Source organism: Delphinus delphis, chromosome 2, assembly GCF_949987515.2.
Source record: "Delphinus delphis chromosome 2, mDelDel1.2, whole genome shotgun sequence".
Lineage (NCBI taxonomy): Eukaryota > Metazoa > Chordata > Mammalia > Artiodactyla > Delphinidae > Delphinus > Delphinus delphis.
Window position 1 is genome coordinate 142,078,436 of NC_082684.1, and position 22,309 is coordinate 142,100,744.

Consider the following 22,309-nt stretch of genomic DNA (forward strand, 5'->3'; position numbering starts at 1 on the left):
ATCAGCAAATGTTTACTTTCTGGAAAGATCAACACATGTGATAGATCACTTTCAGAGAATTTGCTTTTGAGAGCAAGTGGATTTTAGTCATTTCCTAAAGAGCATTTGCACCTGAAATTGTCTTCTGAGTTAAGAGAGCCACCCAAGGGGGTAGGCTAGTAGAATAGTTTAATCCAGCCAATCATAATATTGGAACCTGGCTTTGGAGAACCCTCCCATCACCTCACCATGAGATCCCTAGGGAAGCTTGTTCTAACTAATTTGGAATCTTTGACCAGCATTGCCCACTGGAGCCAAGCACAAACACAGTGCGGCAGGGGGCAAAGTTCTAGGCAAATGGCCCCTTGCTTGAAAATACAGGTCAGTCTACAGTGAGTCCATTCATACTAAGCATCTTGGCCTCCATGAAGTCTCGTAAAATATGCCTCAGCTTGAGTGCCCTGCAGATCTGAAAGACCCTGAGAGCTGAAGGAAGGCTGAATTGAAGACCAAGAGTTTAGGAGCCTGACTCAGGCCAGTGTTCCTATGCAGTAGTGGCACCAAACTCTGGATTTATACTACAGTGACTTTCCCAACCCTCACTCCCACCCTCTCCCCAGCCAGCTGAGAGCCATTCCAAGGGTGGAAGTGCTGGGCCAGGATGTCAATCCCAGGGGCACCCCCATCATGATCAGACCCCTCCCTGCCAGACCTCCAGATCACTTGCAATGTTACAGGAGCTTTTAGTAGGCATTTTGGTCACTGCCTTAAAGATCATGATGTCACTGCTCATGGGTCATCCACTAGGAGCCCAGGCAGAGTGAACAGCAATACACCATTTTCCATTTGATCCAGATACATACAGTTTTACTCAGTGTTCCCTGTCTGGCCTGCCCAGAGCTTTCCTATCTTATAAAGGACTAAACAGATTTGCTTAATCTCTCCATTACTAAGATGGAATGAAAATAACTCTTGAGAGGCCCGAGTTTAGTGTGACTTTTAGTTTTGATGCTGACTTAAACTATAGGGCCTAATGAGGTTTGTCTAATTTCTGTGACTACAACTTGAGGTGAGACATAAGCAGAAGCAGCTCAGTGTCTGTCTTCTTTATTTCTTGTATGAGTTTTATTTAATAGGTGGTCCAAGTACTTTGTGTTGTCTATTTCTTCTCTTCCTTAGGGGTTGGGGTTGGGGTTGGGGCTAGGGTTAGGGTTAGAGGTTTCAGCTGATATCACCTTTCAGAATTTCTTTACTACCACTTGGCTTTTATGAGTCTCTGAAAAATGTGGGGCACAACCATCTCTCTGGAGAGCTGCAGACAATCTGTGGCACAAAACTTTGCCTTAACTATGTATTAAAAATATTGGAGGAGGGCTTCCCTGGTGGCACAGTGGTTGAGAGTCTGCCTGCGGATGCAGGAAACATGGGTTCGTGCCCTGGTTCGGGAAGATCCCACATGCCGCAGAGCGCCTGGGCCCCGTGAGCCATGGCCGCTGAGCCTGCGCGTCCGGAGCCTGTGCTCCGCAATGGGAGAGGCCACAACAGTGAGAGGCCCGCGTACCGCAAAAAATATATATATATTGGAGGAGCCTAAGTGTGAAACATTATTAGAGTTTAGATTTCATAAAGAATTTTCCTTGAAGAAATCAAGCTAGTCTCTAAGACGAGGAGGCCGACTTGAAGATGACGGTTTTTGTTAAGCGTGATCTTATATTAAGTTGCATAACTCAGAATAGACATTTAGATAGTGTACAAAGATGCCACTATTGGGGTATTAGAAGGCTTGAGGATTATGGCACATTTATTGGAGGTGAGATTTTGAACAGTTTCTAACTCTGGATAGTGAAACTCAGGATGTCAACACTAAAAGTGACTGGTAGGCAAAGGACTCACTAAAGGCACTGCAGTACTTCTGGTCCCCTTGAAAGGATGTTAGCAGGGACACATGGTTTATAATGAGGTTAAGTCCAGTAATTTAATGTGTCCTCTTTTGAAGTATTGAATACAATATTGTATCAAATCCAGAGTAGGTGGCTGTGGAAATTACCCCAGGATATGAGATCACATTGGAAGAAAGGGTGGGCTCTGTGTATGTGTGTTACTTACATCGTGCGATACGTTCGTTAGACTAGTCATTGCTTTGTGTGAGGCATGGCACTAGGTAGGGGCTTTATGAAAATGAAATATACTTGGGCACTTGCAACTGCCTTTGTGTGTGTGACTTAGTAGGTAATCTGACATGATATCCAGTAGTGATAACCATGGAAAATAAATTTAGTGTAATGGAGCATGCCAGGTAAACGGGTGAAACTTGTCATCCTGTATATGCAGCTCAGTGTTGGTTCTTTATTTCACATATAAATTGTATTTAATAGGTGGTCCAAGTACTTTGTTTTGCCTAATTATTCTATTCCTTAGGGGGTTTTTTAATCCTTAATTATACTCTTTCCAACTCTGCTCAAGATATAATGTGTTATCTTAGAAACGTGCTTTAACATATTTGAGAACTTCGATGTAATATGTATGAATTATTTGGTTATTCTTCCAGTATGAGGCAACTGTAAATAATCAGTTAGATAGAAACACACGCACGCTGTACCAGGAAATCAATTTCCAATGTAACGAACTCTGAAGCTACATATTCTATTTGTCCGGATTCATCATTTTTAAATTCAAATAGGATATGAACTTTATGGTTGAAAGGTTTTGATTGTACACAAGTCGACTAATTTTTAACACATGGGAGGTACATTAATTAAAAAGAGATGAGTAAGGAATTCTTCCCATCATATGTAACTTATTAATATTTAGAGTTGAATCATTTTCCTAAGTAGTTTTGGCTTTTTGGAGTCTGTTTTTCTCCACCAGCCGAGCTACAATGCTCAGCCCAGACAGGTTTATGACCTTTTAAAAATAATGATGGAAAATGAGATCGGAGGAAACATTTTAGTATCTGCTTTGCTCTGAGGCCTAAACTGTGAACTCTCCAGTTCTTGAAGGCTTTGAAATGCTGATTCCAGTCTTCTTGTGGGTTCTTAAACACCTCCTCAAATGACCCATTTTAATAACCCGAAAGCTATTATATAACGAGCAGCCATAATTTAGTCCAGGGCTCTAGGGGGACCCTCACAGTTCAGCAATGAATAGTTAATGCAGTATAATGTTTAGCAGGTTATTAGTTTTCACTATACAAATGCTGATCAGGGAACGCTTTTATAAGGTGTTTAAAATAAAATGTAATTAACTGGTTGCGTGCTTCTGTTGCAGCTCAAATTGAAATTATTCCATGCAAGATCTGTGGAGACAAATCATCAGGAATCCATTATGGTGTCATTACATGTGAAGGCTGCAAGGTAAGCCTTTTTAATTGTTGTTGTTGTTTCTATTAACGTTAGGATGTATCTTTGTGACTTCTTTACTTCTACTATGCCTAAAAATTCAGCTCCTTGGCATTTTGAGTGACGAGAAACGACAGGACAGAATAAATATTCGGATGTTCATTACAATCAAGGAAGTTATATATATTTTTATGCCTCCCATCACAATAATGAGAGGCTGGAGAATAATATTCGAGCATGGCTTGTTTGTCACTTCCAATCCCAGAATTGATTGAACTGATGAAAAAAATCTCTTGGGTTATCTTTTTTCAAAAAAGAGATGACTCTAGACTTCTGTAAGGTCCCTGTTATAAGCTTTATAAGAAGGCGTTTCCAAGAAGTTTAATGGGAATGTGATTGAAAGTCTTATTGCTGGCTCACAGATGTTGACACGTCTGGCCAAATCATGGCAAGGTTTTTAGAAAGCACTGAGTTCTGGTCCTGGGGCCGCCCTTTGTCCCTATTGTTTTGGGCATGTCTTCATCTTTTAGTGACTCTGTTTCTTCATCTGTAAAGTGGCATTCTTCCTACCTTTTAGAACTATTCCAAGAATAGAAATAATAACTGTGAATAAAAGTCCTTATAAACTGAAAAGTGCTATTTAAATCTAATAGTCTTATTGCTGTTGTTACTATTTTAATTATTGCTGATGCTGATCTCAGGGCAACATGGACAGCACATGCATAATGTGGGAGTGGAAAATAGAGATGTTTATCCTAATCATTCAAGACCCCCGAACCTAGATTGCCTCCGTTATTCAAATTTCAATTTATTAAGATTTAAATCCTCCTGCTTATCTTGGAAGGGCCTTGAGACAGCTTATAGGATAAAACAGTGCAAAATAAACAGGAGAGAAGCTATTTAGACATGCATGAGGCCTCTGAGACAGTTGTTTGCCACTGAACCAGGCCTGAATTAGCCCTAAAGCATTTGAAGGCTAAAGCAAAAAGTAAAATCCACAAATTTGGTTAGCTTTCCTTTAGTGAAATTAGAAAAATACAATGTCAGAAAATACAAAACCACCTTCAGACACAAATAACTCCTGGGAGACTTCAGGGAAATTTGCCTTGTAGTTTCCTTATGTCTTTGTTTCACTGTTAATCATCATAGCACTTGCCACTTTGTGCATATACAAATGCTTCATATTGATCCTATCTCGGGGAAGCTTGAGATTTTTGCACACCACCTACCATACTCCATTATTCAGAAATCCATCTCGGAACAGAAAAAGGACATTATCAGAAAAACTGATGAAATCCAAATAAAGTCGGTGGTTTAGTTAGTAGCACTGCACCGATGTTAATTTCTTAGTTTTAATAAATATAGCATAATTACATAAGGTGTTAACATCAAGGGATGCTGGATGAAGGGTATAATGGAAATGTCTGTGCAATCTTTGCAACTTATTACTAAATTTAAAATTATTTCAAATTAAACAGTTTAACAAAATTAAAAAAAACAAAAATTCACCCACCTTTAGGAATAGAGAGCTTTCTACTCAAAGGGGATTTTGAATTATTCATGTCTATGGTACCCTCAAGACCTCAAGGTTCTGTATTACCAAGGGAAAAAATTATTTCCTCAATTCGTCCTCCCTCCAAATTAATTAATGAATTAAAATTAAACAAAATAAAATCAACGGCCTGGCCTATGTTATCCCAAGATGTAAGCAAGAGAGGTACCTGCCTGTGACAACTGTCCCTCCATTGATTTGGGGGGGTTAATTCGGCTGATGTGGCTGGGCCCGTCACACTTCACCCTTACCCACTCTGTGTACGCACCTTCTTATCACTGGTAGAGGATGGCATGGTCCTTCTTGCTGAAGGGTGTATAGACAGCAGTGCTCCCCTACCAGGAGTTCCAAGCAGACTTGATTTTTGTGCATTGCCTATCACCTAGGTATTTTCTTAAGTGGTCTGGGTCCCAGGAATTAACCACGTGTGTACCATCATGCTGTTCACGAAACTGATCGCTCTCTCTGTGTCTCTCAGTAATGCCACATGTAGTATTATGTGGCAAATTGAATACGATACCTAGGAATGGTGCGCAGGGCAGGACCAGGGAGAAGATGGGGGCTACTTCATAGGAAGCGCCTCAATAATTCAGAAGATTAATTAACAACACGCTATTCAATAAAATCTGAATTCTCTGAGTACCACTGTGTTTACTGAGGCATAAACAATGTGTGTTTTCTTTTTAACACAATGTTTATTTATGACAGAAATAAAAGCAATAAGAAAACAAAGGGCAGCTATTATTTCACTGTTGTCAGTTTTCTAGATTCCCTTCCAGATCTTGTACAGCCTCGGTGCCAGTGTGTTTTTCGGTCATCTGCAGTTCTGCTTCTCTTTCCTATTGACTTTATACAATGGAAATCACAAAAACAATCAATTAAAACTTCATTTTATTAACAGATTGGGCCTGTACCCAGCCTTGGACCTGTACGGTAGCATGTGTTTATATTCGATGCATACAGTATTTGCCCTGCGTCATAGTTTCTGCTACAAGTAACATTTTTTTTTTTTATTGAAGTATAGTTGATTTACAACGTCATGGTAGTTTCAGGTGTACAGCACAGTGATTCAGAATCTTTTTCAGATTCTTTTCCCTTACAGGTTATTACAAAATAATGGGTAGAGTTCCCTGTGCTATACAGTAGGTCCTTGTTGCTTATCTATTTTATATATAGTAGTGTGTACATTACAACTAACATTTTTATCTCTAGGTGCAGTGAAGTCAAGAGACTTCTTTTGCCACTGATGTTAATGATTTATCATGTTCTAACCAGGTGAAGGTGATTGTATCATGACAAATTATAAATAATTTGTCTCTGTAATAGTATCATTAGACTTAAGGAAAATTTCTGATTAGATATATAAATAGAAATCTAATGAGAGAGAAAAAGTGACTCGGTCATTTTCTGAGCTAATCGCTTTGTGAATCTATTTTAAATTGCATTTTAAAATCAACAACCTGAAACCACAAGAAACCGGAGAACCTATTTAATTGCTGAAATGCTTCTCTTTCACCACATACTTGCTCAAATAAGCATTGCACATGAACAGCAAAAGTGGTGGACGTTTTGGTAGCTCTTTTTCTGGCTCCTGAGTATTCCCAGCTCACCCCCTCCAAGTCCCTTTGGCCACGTGTAGAGAGACGGTATAGTGTCAGGCTTATGCCCTGACTCTGGAGCCAGACTGCCTGGGTTCAAACTCCAGTTCTGCTATTTACCAATTTGAGCAAATACCCAGCCTCTCTGTGCCTCTGTTTCCTCATCTGTAAAATGAGGATAGTAATTGTAGTTACTTCATATGGTTATCACGTGCATATAGGTAAAGCAGTTACACGAGTGCCAGGCATGTAACAAGCACACATTGAGTGTTGGCTCTTGTTATTATCATTCCTGGGCAAACTCCTCATGTCTGAGTGATGTGCTGTGTAGAGTCAGACACTATTTCCAGGATATCTGTGGGTCCAGTCTTGGTTTTGTGACCGTTTGTGATCTGTAATGTAGACTCTGCCACTAAAAACAACGAAAATGTGAGCACCCCCTTGGGTGTTCTCTAAGCACTATTAGGAGTCCAAAGACATAGAAGACCGAATCCTTCCCTCGAGCAGCTTACAGTGTAGTTGTAGAGATGAGGCCTTCATAGCAAATAAAGAACTAAATACTAGAGTAAGGCCGCGGTCCATGATGTGACCCAAGAAGCACGCATCCACTAGGCAGCCAGAGCCTAAAAATGGGGAAGTCTTGGTTGTATAACCCGGTCTGACTGGAGCAGAGAGTCACTTTCTGCAAATAGTGGAAGACAAGGATAGACAGGTGTGCCACTCCCAAATTTTTAAGAGCTCTGTTATGCCAAGGTTTTCATTGTAAAATTATTTTCCTTGTTCTTTGGAGATCATGAAGGAACAGTGTACGAGCACTGGGCCAGCCCTGAATATTGCATTTCAGAAGACCGTTGAATCCAGGCCTGCAAGGGCTTAGTGCTGCCAGTAAAGACGTTCCTGAGCCCTTGGAACAGAATTTAGTCCCAGCCCTGGGTGAGCATTAGCAGGGGGTGTAAGGTAAGCTGGGTAGGCCTGCCAGGGAGGAGGGGCCCGGTCATGGAGCACGGAGACAGCAGAAAAGGCCAGAAATAAAATGAAAGGCGGCAGATGTTAGGGTTAAGGTTCGATCTTCAAAGTGAATACAAATGCTGAAGTGCTTATAGGAAAACGACGACTGGTGGAGGCTTTCATTTCGAGACATGGTTCTGTTTATCATTCAACTTCACTTCCTAGCTTCAGTATTAGATACAGTGGCTGCTTAGAGGAGGAGGATGAAAAATTTATCTCAAGATTAAAAAAAAAAACACACACAGAATTTTTAATCCATATCTATTTAGACTTTGGGCCTCTACCATAACTTTTTTCCCCAGTTTTGTTGAGAAATAATTGACATACGTTACTGTATATGTTGAAGGCATTCAGCATGACGGTTTGATTTACATATCTTGTGAAATGATTACCACAGTAGTTTCAGCTGGCATCCATCTTCTCATGCACAGTTGACCCTTGAACAACATGGGTTTGAACTGCATAGGTCCACTTACTTATACTCACATGGATTTTTTATTGGAAAAAAATCATAAATAAATATGAATTTCTTTTTAACATTATCTTTTCATTTTTGATGTCTAATGTTGGTAATACATATAACATCTCCTTTATCGTATATGACAATATGGATGTAGACACTGACAGACAATTCACCTTGAAAACAAAGGACATAAACTTATGGTATTGATAAATACACTACAGTACTGTCAGTGTATTTTCTCTTCCTTATGATTTTTTTAATAACATTTTCTTTTCTCTAGCTTACTTTATTGTAGTATTTTGGTATATAGCACATACAACATACAAAATTTTTGTTAATCAACTGTTTATGTTATCAGTAAGATTTCCGGTCAGCTGTAGACTATTAGTAGTTAAGTTTGGCGGGAGTCAAATTAGGATCTACTCTTGTAGTAGCTTTCCTTTATATCATAAAGCAGTGTTAGCTATGATTATCATTCAAATATAGCTTCTTAAATAATAATGTACAGTTGAGTATTGAAGTTAGTGAATCGATTTCTGATTACATCTAAGACCCTTTGCCTCGTGATAAGTCTAAGAATAGAGTCCATTCATGTGTCAAATATTTATTCATCAATTAATACACTTAAGATGTTGTCTTATGCAAAGCTTCCTCTTCCACCCAGGAAAGGGAGAACTTGGAATAGTTTCGTCACATTAACAAATATGCTCTCTGAAATTAACAATAAAAAGTCTTTTCAAAGATATCCAGAATGTATAATTGGTACTTTTTTTTTTCCTGAAAGAGTTAAAGCATTTTCTGGAGCTTTTTATGTATTAGGTTAAAAACCATATCCATAAATGTTCCTTTTAGGCCCAAATGGTTTTTTAAAGGATTCTAATATTTTTATTTCAGTTGTAAAATATCAGTAGCCCTGGATCAACTTGTCCACTTTTCAGCATCGGTACATTCATGCTCCACATTTTTACTTTAATATTTTATAACACTTGGCCCCAGTATTAGAGCTAGCCACTTAAAATGAAAATTAGACTTGGCTTTTATTACATCCTGTGACATCAGAGTTTCACTTTTGTTATATACAGGTGATAAGAACAAATTTTTTATTTAGCAAAATCTTCCAGGCCTGTGATGAAATAAACACACAAGTGGTAGGATGTGTTAAACCCCAGTTTGCATCAAGATGATTTGAGGGTTTTTTTTTTTTTTTTTTTTTGTATTTTCCTGGTTTCTTTGGTTTGGTCTTAATTGTGCCTCAGCTCACAGAAGATGCTGGGCTTCTGGCCTTGTCATAGATAGGGTCTAACATGGTGTCTGGCTCAGAGTAGGGCCTCATGCTTGCTTGGGAATCACTGTTGCTGAATGTGCCCACTGGATTGGATCTGAGGGCGGCACATCACCGTATGGCAAAGCAGACATCTCCACTTACCAGACAGAACACACGAGGTCAGCTTTAATCAGAGGTCATTTGCATATACAGTTCTATGGGGAGGCCAGTCACTACTGAACAGGAAAGTAGTTGAGGAGATCCACACTTCCATGACTTATTGCTGCCCGATGCCTGAGTGTGGGACCATACCAGCTCACTTTGGAGAATGAGGTTTCCTGTTTGTTTTTTTTTTTTCTAAAGAACAAATTTCCTTCTTATTTGCTTCCTTGGGGACTGTTATTCCTGTCTCCTCCCCCCATTTTAATTTTATCATTTCTTCTGCCTCTTCCTCTCTCTGATTTTAATCCGTGCATGCCCTCTCTTTCCCCCTCAATAAAATTAAGTTGCCAGTTATCTTCTCTCTTAACTTTAAATCCTTAACTTTCTGCCCACGTTTATCCAAAGATATTTCTTGTTCCTCACCCCCATACTTCCGAACATTCCAACAGAAACTTCCCAAAATAAAAAAAATTGAAACAGAGTTCATGCCTCTCCAACTACGATTCTCAGCTCATCTCAGCCACAGAAATGGAATGAGAGGGATTCCCACGTCCATAGTCCCCCAAATACCAACATTTCTGTCGGATTGGAAAATACAATAATCCGCTCAGGCATATGAGCATTCACCATAAATCATAGAGTTATGAATAAATCTTGGTTGTCAAAAGCAAATGTGTAGCCGTTCCAACGCGTCTGCCATTAGAATTCAGCAAGGCAGCTGTCAGCTGTTTTCTTGTAATTAAACAGCCAATGAGCAGCTAATTAAGACATATGTGTATACAGAAGTGGAAGTGGGTATGTTAATGAACTGTAGGAATCAATTCATTAAGTGAAAATTGTCAAAAGACCAAACATCAGATCAGCATTTCAGCCTGTGCCTCACTGGGAAGGAGCCCTGAGCCGGAGGGGAGCCCCTCAGAGCTACACCCCATTCCACCCCAGCACCTTTCCAGCCACACCCACAGGTCTCTGTGCAGCCAACGCCCTCTTGGGGGCAAAACGGTTAATAACCCCAATAGGGAATACCATGTCTGTTTCAAAGCTTTTTATCAAGGAGACCTAGCAAAGGAGAGTGTTTTCCTACTTGTGTAAGCCTGGTATTCGATACCCTATAAAATGCCATCTCCCTCACCTTGTGTTTGAACCATTACATGGAACTTTGTACAGCTGAAAAGTGGGGCATTTTTACTTGTCTGTTTTGTTGTTTTTCTGTTTCTGTTTGGTCTGCCCCACATGTTTGTCTGGATGACTTTTGGATAGTGTATTAAGAAGTCTCTGGCCTTTGGGTTAAGATGCACCCAGGGTTCAGGGATTCAAATCCTGGCTCCTCTCCTTACCTGCTGTGTGACTTTGGATACATGGTTTAACCTCTCTGAAGTGTCGTTTTCTTATCTGTAAACAGATATAAAAACTTCGCAATGTTGTTGTTTGCAACTTTGCAATGTTGTTGTGAACTGCAAATAAATCGTGTTTGCGAAGTGTCCTCCACGGTGCCTGGTATAGAATAGGAGCTAAGCATGTGATTGTCACCACTGTTTTTATCACTGGCATCATTTTTCCTCTGGTCATTCATTTCACAAGTGTTTGTTGACTGCTCCAAGTACTAAGTTAGCTACTGGAAACAAAGAAACAAAGCTGTCAGTGAGGGAGACAAATTAGTAATACAGCAAGTTAAGGGCTATGAGGGGGATAGCTGCAGGGCTCTAGGGGTGTACATGGGAGGGACCCCTCAACCAGCCTTGGGAAGGGCAAGGTCAGAGAAAGTGAATACTCAAGAGAAGAGAACTTCCAGGATGGTTGCGGGGCCGGGGTGGGAGTGTGTGTGGAATCCTTTGGGGAACTGTGGACACAGTGGTTTAGGCTTGGCCAGAGTGTGACTTCGAGAAGAGGAGAGAGCTGCCTGGACAGGTGGTCATAGCCAGGTCATCAGTGAGGAGCCATTGAGGGCTCGTAAGCAGGGAAGGGACTTGATCAGGGTTCTGTTTTTAGAAACAGAACATCTTCGGTGATTGTGTGAGGATGGATTGGAGGGAGGGAGGATGGAAGCAGGGAGCAGTGGGGAGGCTGTGTAATAATAACCCATTCAGGAGATGGTAGATGTGGGAACCTGAGAAAATTGCAGTAAAGATGGAGAAAGGTAGATGGATTGGGGAAACATGAAGGTGACCAGAAACAGCCTAACTTAGTGAGTGCATGGATGTGGGTGGCGAGGAGGCCGGGTAGCCCACCTTTGTGCCTTGACTATCTGGGTGATGGTGGTGCCCTTGACTGAACAAGAAAACACTGGAGGAGAAGAGGCTGGGAAAATGGTCAGTGGGTCGGGAAATGTTCTGTTCAGAATGAAGATCAAGCCATTCAGTATGTATTGAATGGGTAAACAACAAGGTCTTACTGTATAGCACAGAGAAAAACTCTGCAGTATTCTATGATGAACCATAATGGAAAAGAATATTTAAAAAGAAGGCATATATATATATATATATAATATATATAGCTGAATCACTTTGCTGTACAGCAGAAATTAACACAACATTGTAAATCAACTCTACTTCAATTAAAAAGAATAATAAAGCCATTCAGCTGAAGTTTCTGGAGAGTGTGTGTGTATGTGTGTGTTGGTGATGGGGGTGACAAGGCTATAGAAGGCCAGACCACAACTTTGGGTTTGTGCCTGTCCAGAATACAGGGGAGCCACTCAGACAGCCTGGTGAGAAGCGAGGGGTCCAGCAAGGACTGGGCTCAGTCCAGTCACGTGCTGGTCAGTTTTTAGCAGCCAACAGTGTCTATATGTATGTGCATAACTTTAGTGTATATGTCACTGATGTAATTTCATACATTTTATAAATAGTAAAATCGACAATATTATAAACAGAGAATATAGTATATAGTGTGTGTGTATATATATATATATATATACACACACACTATATAGTATATATATAGACGGCCAATTCTCACGGAATGTGCACATTGATTTTTGCTGAACTCTCGCATCCATACCTGTGGTTGCAGCTGACGAAAGACTGTAGCAGCAACGTGATTTTTCGTTTACATTAATGAATAAGAGGAAAGTGAAACAAGGAAAAACATGTTTTGGAACTTCACTCATTCGTCAGTGATGACTTGAACAACTTCTTTGCTGAATCAGATAATGGTTTTTAAAAACTGGAAGAATATTTCTTTACATTCTTTCTTGTGCTCTTCACAATGTGATGGCTACAGACATGACATATTTTTAAATTGAACCCACATCATTATCATTTTCTTCATCACTTTTTAAAAATTTTTATTGAATTATAGTTGATTTACAATGTTGTGTTAGTTTCAGGTGTACAGCAAAGTGATTCAGTTATATATACATGTACATATATCTATTCTTTTTCAGATTATTTTCTCATATAGGTTATTACAGTGTATCGAGTAGAGTTCCCTGTGCTATACAGTAGGTCATTGTTGGTTATCTATTTTTATATAGTAGTGTGTATATGTGAATCCCAAACTCCTAATTTATCTTCATCACTTTTTAAATCTAGACGGTAAGCAGAGCCATAAATCAAGCCCTGATCCACAGCACTTGTCAGTTTCTGTGGCGTGAATACTCTCAGCACCTGGTCAATTTCAAACCTCCCCACATGACATCTCACTGCAAGCAGGATAAGGAAAAGGCGCACAGTAGCACACCGTTATACAGTGAGCTACCATTCAGATATAATTGATGTAAATAACCTCAAAAACAGGGACAGTAGCAAAATAGTAATAAAATAATAAGTTAGCGTTTAATAATGGTGATGTTTAACAGTTGGTTCACGAAATTCCTGAAATGTTAACATTCAGCTCTTGCAACCTGGTATCAGCCTTCTCCCACACCCATGGCCTCAGTCCCTGTCCTGGGGAGCTCCAATCTAGTGGAATCGATGAAAAATTTCATAGCATACGTCCAAATTGTTTTTTTTTTTTAATTAGGAAATAAAATTTTCCAGGGCTTCCCTGGTGGCACAGTGGTTAAGGAATCCGCCTGCCAATGCAGGGGACTCGGGTTCGAGCCCTGGTCCGGGAAGATCCCACATGCTGCAGAGCAACTAAGCCTGTGCACCACAACTACTGAGCCTGCACTCTAAAGCCCGCAAGCCACAACTACTGAAGCCTGCGTGCCACAACTACCGAAGCCTGCGCGCCTAGAGCCTATGCTCTGCAACAGGAGAAGCCACCGCAATGAGAAGCCCGCGCACCGCAAGGAAGAGTAGCCCCCACTCGCTGCAACTAGAGAAAGCCCACGCGCAGCAGCAAAGACCCAATGCAGCCAGAAATAAATAAATAAATTTATTTATTTATTAAAAAAAATTTTTTTTTCCAGAGAATAGAGGCAGAAATCAGAAATAAAACTCAAGGAAAGGCACTTTGAAAGACTTGGTGAAATAAGGGGAGATAAACTTGAGAGTTCTCTTTGAGGCAGCAGGAATGGGGGCAGAAGGCTGACGTGTGAGGAAATCAAGACTGTGTGACATCGGTTTTGTTAGCCTAGCACTGCAGGAGAGATGCTTACGTGGGAGGACACTGCACTTAAAATTAGGGCACTGGAGTTTGAGTCCCAGCACTAACACGTAGCCATGGGAGAGTCTTGGACAAGTCACTTACCATTCTGAGCTTCATTTTTGTTATCTGCAAAGTCAGAAAACTAGACCTTAACAAGGGAAGGCAGCAGAGTCTTCGGAAAGCTTTGTTAAAATGTTTGCCATACAAAATGACATTTCTTCTTTTTTGACCTATAAAAATGGTGCTTTCACATTGTTCAAACTAGTTTGTATGCCTGCGACTATACTCCCAAAGGTTGTAGTTCAATAGATCTCATGTGTATTTTATAAAAGCTCCATGGGTGATTCTCATACCCCGTCAGTTTGAGAACTACTGAATCTGATAATCCTACTTCATTTCATCTCTAAAGGCCTGTTTGTATTATTCTAATGTATTGCAACAACTGCATGTGAGTACGCTGCCACTAGGTGGTGGTAGTGTGCCGCAGTCACACCAAGTACTGTATCTTACCCTGCAATTCATCATGGTGGCCCTCTCTGCTCAAGCCCACCATGTTTATAATGGCACATCTCCATGTATCTTGACATCCATAAAAAGTGAACTTTTAAGAAAGCCAAAGAAGTCATTCATTAGCTCAGCTTTTAGAAATAAAACTCCAAAATTGTGTACTTAATATCTTTCCCAGCTGACTCACAGCTTCAGCACTTTCTTCTTTATGTATACCTCCTCAGTTCCACCCCAAAACTCCAAGTGCTGCCTTGTGCTGTCACTGCTCTCTGTGTGGCCTCAAGCTTCCCACCCCTAGAACTGGTGTCTCAGCTTACTCATTTCTCAGTGTGACCCTCTCCAGGATTGCTCCCCAGTCAATCAAGATCCTGCTTCTACATTTATGAGCATACTTCTCCCTTGAGGAAGGAAGGTACCTACCATACTTTCTCCCTTTCTTCCTCTTCTTTCTTGCTCTTCTAATCCTTCTCCTCTTAGGTATTCATCAGCTTTAAATACTTTATCAGTTTAACTGCCCAAATCCTCTGAGAAACCCCAAGGAATACTGAAATGAAAAGTTTTTTTGTTTGTTTGTTTTTAAGGGAAGAAAGGGAGCAGGAAAGGAAGACCAGCCTCATTCTGTCTGAAATGCAAAGTTTAGTGTATCTGAGTCACCCAGGCTTACCCTCTTTCTCCCTTCACAGCTCTCACCTTATAACCCCACCTGACCCCTCCCACTTGGTATTTGATAGCTAGCCTTGTGGGCATGACTCTGTCGACTTAATCCAAAAGAAAAGTCTCTTCTCTGGTTCTTAGCACTGCCATTCTCTGAACTTTCCACAGTCATTTGCTCAAATGACTCAGTGAGAAATAAATGGTGTTTTAAAGAGTAAGGTGAAGCATCCATGAACAGGAAACTATATTCAATATCCTGTGATAAACCATAATGGAAAAGAATATTTAAATAAAGAATATATATATATATGTAAAACTGAGTCACTTTGCTGTACAGCAGAAATTAACACAACATCGTGAATCCACTGTACATCAATAAAAAACAAACAAAAAACAAAGCTGAGGCATCCGAAGAAGTGTAGTCCTTTTCCAAACGTTGGTCCCAGCCTCAGTGCTGTCGCTCCAAGAGCATGTGGAAAACCTCGTTGATTTGCCTTGCAACTGATGGCATTTCTCAGACGTCTTTAACGATAGTGATTGTGTGTCCTTGAAGTGAGTTTGTTGTTGTTATTGTTTTGTTTGTTTTCTAAACAAGCCAGAGTAAAAGTAACTTGAATAAATGGGGACATAATCCTCCCAGTCAGAAATGAGGGAAAAATCACGTAATCGTGAGACTGGTTTCCTCATGTGAATAACCCACATCAGGAGGTGGCAGTAGAAGAGGAATCTGTAAAATGCCTGGGCATTGGCGCCGTGGCCAGCCAAAGGGGCTAACCTGAAGGAAAACGCTAATTTCAGAGCAGATCAGTCTCGCTCTTTTGTCATGCATACCTTGTGTCTTGACACTGCCTCCTTTCAGGATTGCCTTCTATGAGAACCCCCAAGTGGGAATCCTTCTGACACCCAAAGGAAGCAGAAAAATAACAAAAGGGATAAACGTGTGAGTTCTGGAATTAAACCACCTAAATTCAGATCCTGGCTTTACCCCCATGCAGGGGGGTGGGGGGGAAGGGGGTGGGGGGGTTCTGAGCTAGTGCCTCTCTCTCTAAGCCTCAGGTTCTTTGACCTAAAAACCAGGAAAATGATAGCAACTGCCTCGTGTTGCTCTTGTCAAGGTTACGTGATGAAATCCGTGTAAAGCACAAGGTGCCTAGCAAATAATAAGCTCTGTTTTAACGATTCCTGGGATTGGTTTTAATCCAGTAGGTGAGACATATAGACAAAGAATGACTGCTGTGAAGAGGGAAGTTTGTCAGATTCACAGACTTAGAGAGTGAGTTTGTGGTTACCAAGGGAGAAGGGTTGGGGGGGATAGATTGGGAGTTTGGGATTGACATGTACACACTGCTATATTTAAAATGGATAACCAACAAGGACCTACTGTATAGCACAAGGAACTCTGCTCAATATTATGTAACAACTTAAATGGGAAAAGAATTGGAAAAAGAATAGATACATGCATATGTATAACTGAATCACTTTGCTGTACACCTGAAACTAATACAACATTGTTAATCAACTATACTCCACTATAAAATAAAAATTTTTAAAAAGAGAAGTTGGTTGTAACATAGGTCCCTTGAAACAGGAGGCACAGCATGCCACACAGAGGACCACAGTGGAAAGCACCAGGGTCAGTCAGGAGGCAGATGGAATGAGGGGGAAACATCGGAGGAGGTGGCTGGATGTTAGGGCTCTGGATCGGTTGGTGTGCATGTAAAAGGTGTGCTCCCAGGCAAGTTGTTTGCTATTTCTAGGAATTAGGTAGTCCTGGGAAGCATAATCTCTCCTGGGTCATTTGCTCCTGGGTTATCAAGACCTCAAGATGTCAAAGCATTAAAAATACAGAATAAAAAGATATGATTAATACAGACACTCGTTAAGATCTCTCTTATCATCATCATCATTATCATTATCGTTATGCCCTCCCAGAATTCTCTTGTAGCTGAGCAAACTAGTGGTTGTATATAGCGTCTGTGCTAACATCCTGGAATTTCATTAGTGGTGGTTTGATGTTAACTTGAGTTTAGTATGTGAAAACTAAAGAGTAGCCTTTTTTTTTCCTTTGATAATGATCCAAGCATTATTCAAGAGCTGTGTCTAGGGGCTTCCCTGGTGGCGCAGTGGTTGAGAGTCCGCCTGCTGATGCAGGGGACACGGGTTCGTGCCCCGGTCCGGGAAGATCCCACATGCCACGGAGCAGCTGGGCCCGTGAGCCGTGGCCGCTGAGCCTGCGCGTCCGGAGCCTGTGCTCTGCAACGGGAGAGGCCACAACAGTGAGAGGCCCGCGTATCGCAAAAAAAAAAAAAAAAAAGAGCTGTGTCTAGTCCTGGATTTCAGATTTTTTAAGAAAGTGGAGAAACTGGAAAGGATCCTAAGAAGAAATACTAAAGGTACAAAAGAACCTAGAAAGAAAGGTGACAGATGCTGTGATTCGGTCTACAGACAAGGTACTGGGAGATAACTTGGCAGCCTGCAGGTACTGGTTCCATTTAAAGAAAAAAGAGAGATTGTGTAGACATTCTCCATATTCGACAATTAGAGAACGAAATGGAGCAGGCTCATTCAGCCTCAGTTAAAGGAAAAGAAAAATTCAGCGTCAGCTAAAGGAAAAGCAAATAATTCCTGATCCTAGGCACCTGCAGTGACAGCAAACATGGAGGGTCTGAAGGTGGTGGAGTCTCAAGAAGGTAATAAACACCTTTCAGCCTTGACAGAGATTATGTGTCTCCGACTCAACTGAATACCTAGACAGGTGACCTCTTGGTATCTCTTTCTAAGGATTATCTGCCTCTGTTACCATTTATATTTTCTTGAATTCTCTCCACTAAGCCCCAAAGAAAGCTTTACTTCTCACTTTCTTGTCAACAGAGAAAAAAAAAAAAAAAAAACCACAGCTTTTTAGATATTTTGAGAAGAGAGAGATTGCCTCACAGAAGAGGCCAGACTTGATATCAGGGAGGTTTGAAGTACAATAGAGAGACAGTCTGAGACCCTGGGCCCCCAGCCTTGCCCATGTTGGTCAGTGAGCAGCCTGGCAGAGAGGTGGTAAGAGGTCAGTGCCTGTCCCTCCCATCCTAAGTTGGTTTCCAAAAGGAAAGAACTGGGAACTGAGGTCATATCCATCGTAACCGTGACTTAATCCACCAAGTCCGCAGCCATCACAGAAGAAAGCAGATGTACTGAATAGTTCTTCCTGAGTAGCTCACATACCTTTCTACCCACATACTGTAGAAAAATCAGAAAGCACAGATGAACAGAAAGAAAATTAAGATCACTCATGCCCCCGCCAACCAGTGCCAGCTGTTCTTTTCACTCGAGGGCATAATTTTCCAAAGTTTCTTCCATGTTCAATATATGGATTTTCCCTACAGAATTGGATTATGTTGTTTAGTTCTTTAGCTGTTTTTTTAATTCAGAAGTATATTTTTAATAACCTTTTTATGTCAATAATTGTATTTCTAAAACACCGTTTTTAAAGGTTGCTGAATGTATAGATATCCAGTTTGACTCTTCCAATTCACTACTGTTGGACATTTAGCGTCTTTCTAATTTTTTTTTTCCCTTACCGATAGTGCTGTGATGAACATCCATGTAGGTAAATCTCTGTACCATTCTTAACATTCCTTTAAAATATATTCCTTAAAGGGTAATTACTGGTTCAATGGATAGGTATGTTTTTAAGGAGTTTGATAGAACTGCCAAGTTGGCCTGCAGAAAAATCTTCTGGTGAGAGAGTGCTCTTATCAGTTTGCCCAGCACTCTGTCACTCTGTTAGTTCTTCAGGATTTTACCTTACCTTCTCCACTAGTGTCCCCTTGGTTGGGATCATCTGTCTTTGCCATTAAAGATTTGAAGGTGACTCTACTCTTGTGTACCTTCCATGGCTCTGCTTCATAGAAATGACTCTGGTTACCTTCTTTTTTTTTTTTCAGAGTACATCCCTAGTTTGGAAAACCACTGAGAGATAAGTAAACAATCAAAAGATAACCAGAAACAAACCCCCCATATGTTTGGAAATTAAGAACTGTGCTTGTATAGATAAACAACAATATCCTACTGCATAGAAGAGGGAACTATATATATATATATATATATATAAACACACACACACACACATATACATATATATGTAACTGAATCACTTTGCTGTACACCAGAAACTAATACAACATTGTAAATCAACTATACTTCAACTTTTAAAAATGTGCTTCTCAAGAGCATATGGATTAAAGAAGAAAGCTGTTGAAAACTAGAGCATATTTCAGGTTGAATAATCATGAAAATACTACATAGCAGAACTTGTGGGTTGCTACCAAAACGTAACTAAAAGGAACCCTTGCAGCTTTAAGAAAAGAAACAGCAGTGAAAATTAATGAGCCACTAAGAATTCAGCTCAAGAAATTAGCAAAAATGAATGAATCAATGAGTGAATGAATTCGTGAAATCCTTGAGGTCAGTACTCCTTACGCATCTTAGTACAGGTCCTTATTTCCAAAACAGTGCTTAATAAGTGGAACTTGATGAACATCAGATTGGATTTGTTCAATCTTCAAGGCCATGATTCTAAACACATGGTATTTCCAAACTGTCAAGGGTAGAGTATTCCCAGTCTGATTGATCTGCCAAGATAATCCTTCCAAGTGTCACTTAACTTCTTGGGGCAGTAGATTCTGACTTGAGGAATGGAAGACGCCTAAAAGATGGTGGATTTACGTGGTCTGGTTGAGATGAGCACAGTGTACCAGGATTGCAGCCACCTGGGTTATGGTGAGGCTGCATCTTCTTATATCTGGACACCCCAGAAGGGTGTTTTGTGTGTATTCTACTAAAAATGTTTTGGAGATAAAGGTTAAAGGTAAGTGCCTTGGTACCGTTTCATTAAGCACACAGCTTTTGATCATCAGAGACCAAGAAGAGGGCCCAACCCTGTGCCTTCTACACAGGCAGCTGTCTGCTGCAGTTAAAGAGAGCTTTGCATGTGTAAGGGACACAGGATTGGGCTCTGGGGATCAATTTGACTCGAGGAAAAAGAAGTGACTTTAATTTCATTAATGGTCTCCAGGATGATTGTGCTACCAGTTTAATTCTCCATTAAATGTGCATGCTGCGTGGCGCTCCGTTTCTTGCCTTTAGTATCATTCAGCTCCAGCTGACACTAACCTGTTTTCTATTTCATAACTGAATCACAGGGCTTTTTCAGGAGAAGTCAGCAAAGCAATGCCACCTACTCGTGTCCTCGTCAGAAGAACTGTCTGATTGATCGAACCAGTAGAAACCGCTGCCAACACTGTCGATTACAGAAATGCCTTGCCGTGGGGATGTCTCGAGATGGTGAGCACCCGCAGCCTGCGTTGTACAGTAGCACGGGGTTGTGAAAGTGCCCTCGGAAGCCTGGACCCAGATCTGCCAGAATATGTCCCCTCCACCCCTCCCTCCTCTGGCGGCTTTGTGGGTGTCACAGCAGTTACTTCTCCTCCATAAACCATTCCAGTCAGTTCACTGGCTGATGGGGGGCTGGGGGGGCGGGGGTGGCATGGAGGAGAGTTGCCTGTGTGGTCAGAACACCTTCAGATTTTTGACGTTTAAAACAGGGGTCCCTTGGGCTTCCCTGGTGGCGCAGTGGTTGAGAGTCCGCCTGCCGATGCAGGGGACACGGGTTCGTGCCCCGGTCCGGAAGGATCCCACATGCCGCGGAGCGGCTGGGCCCGTGAGCCATGGCCGCTGAGCCTGCGCGTCTGGAGCCTGTGCTCCGCAACGGGAGAGGCCGCAACAGTGAGACGCCCGTGTACCGCAAAAAAAAAAAAAAAAGGGTCCCCAACCCCCAGGCCATGGACCATTACCAGTTAGGAACTGGGCCGCACAGCAGGAGGTGAGCGGCAGGCCAGCAAGCTAGTGAAGCTTTATCTGCCGCTCCCTCATCGCTCGTATTCCCGCCTGATCTCCCCCCTCCCCCATCCGTGGAAAAATTTTCTTCTATGAAACCAGTCCCTGGTGCCAGAAAGGTTAGGGCACACTACTGGTTTAAAACATTACATGTGGATGAATTGATGGAAGGTAAGTGTAACCTGAGGGTCTTAAAAAGGATACCTTCTAGAAGCATTTTTCCCCACAGAAAACACAAGCCAGAGCTAATTGTTACATGTCTTACACTAGTAAGGTTATTGGCAGTTGGGATGAATTAGCTTTTATGCTAACTGGATCCAAAGTCAAACATTTGTACATACAGTATGTGTGAAAATAGTGCAAAGCATGCCCAAGTGACAAATGTTCTTTTCATTAAGAGAAGCTATTCTAAGAACTAGAGACCATCTACCATTCATTTGCAAAACAGTTCAGGATCTTCCTGGAAGACTGTCTTAAGTGCACGGAATAATCAACACCAGATTTCAAGACTATTCTTATATAAGGAAATTGGGCAGTTAGTGTAGTGGATACATTTTAAGGACTTTTGCAAATATACTGGCTGGCTGGTTCTCTTGAGAGATCTCTTTGAAGGAAACATCTCTTCCAGTGGAGTTTCAGCCTGTGGAAAAATAACTTCAGACTGCTGGGCAGGCATTCTGAAGGTCTCCTTTCCCCATAATCAGACGTTCTTGGGGCCTGTGGACCCACCCAGGCACAAGTTGTACACAGGGTGACCTCTTAGAATTTGTAGGACCAAAGTGAAGTTTTGGGGATTGGAAGATGCAATTCACAGAACTTACACTGTATTCTCAGAAATCCTGTGATATGCAGCTCTGCAGATTTCATCTTCCAATGGCACTAAACTCACAAAATTAGGTATATCTCATGAATCTGTAAGTTAAAAATCACAAGTTGTGTGTGTATTTTCTCAAGACCCAATCCAGGGACTTCCCTGGCAGTCCTGTGGTTAGGGCTCTGGGCTTCCACTGCCGGGGGCGTGGGTTCGATCCCTGGTCAGGGAACAAAGATCCCACAAGACGCACAGCACAGCCAAAAACAAAAAAAACCTGATCCATTCATTTCCCTTATGGGATAGTATGATCACTGTTGTTAATATTAAGAAAAGAGTTAAAACGCAATTCAGAGTCATAGCAGAACAAGTTTCCCCTATGGGTATTAATCCCCTTGGGGGTTCCAGAGTATTCTTCTCAAAAAAAATTAAGTACCTTCAGTATGCCTTGTGGAGATTTCTCGTATAAGTGACAGCACACTGTGTTGTGGACTTGGAGTGAATCTGGGGACTTATACAATTATAGGCCTGAAATTCAGAGCCTACATCAGCCT

General features: G+C 41.2%; 1 protein-coding gene across 2 annotated transcripts in view; it reads left to right on the top strand.

Annotated features, from left to right (window-relative positions):
- RORA (RAR related orphan receptor A) overlaps positions 1 to 22,309 on the top strand; it is a 183,694-nt gene that overhangs the window by 139,078 nt on the left and 22,307 nt on the right. For both annotated transcript variants that reach the window (XM_060005861.1, XM_060005860.1), the window contains exons 2-3: positions 3,247 to 3,332; positions 20,251 to 20,392. In XM_060005861.1, the coding sequence (XP_059861844.1) occupies positions 20,380 to 20,392 (13 nt within the window). In that variant the 5' untranslated portion in view covers positions 3,247 to 3,332; positions 20,251 to 20,379. The remainder of the gene's footprint in view (positions 1 to 3,246; positions 3,333 to 20,250; positions 20,393 to 22,309) is intronic.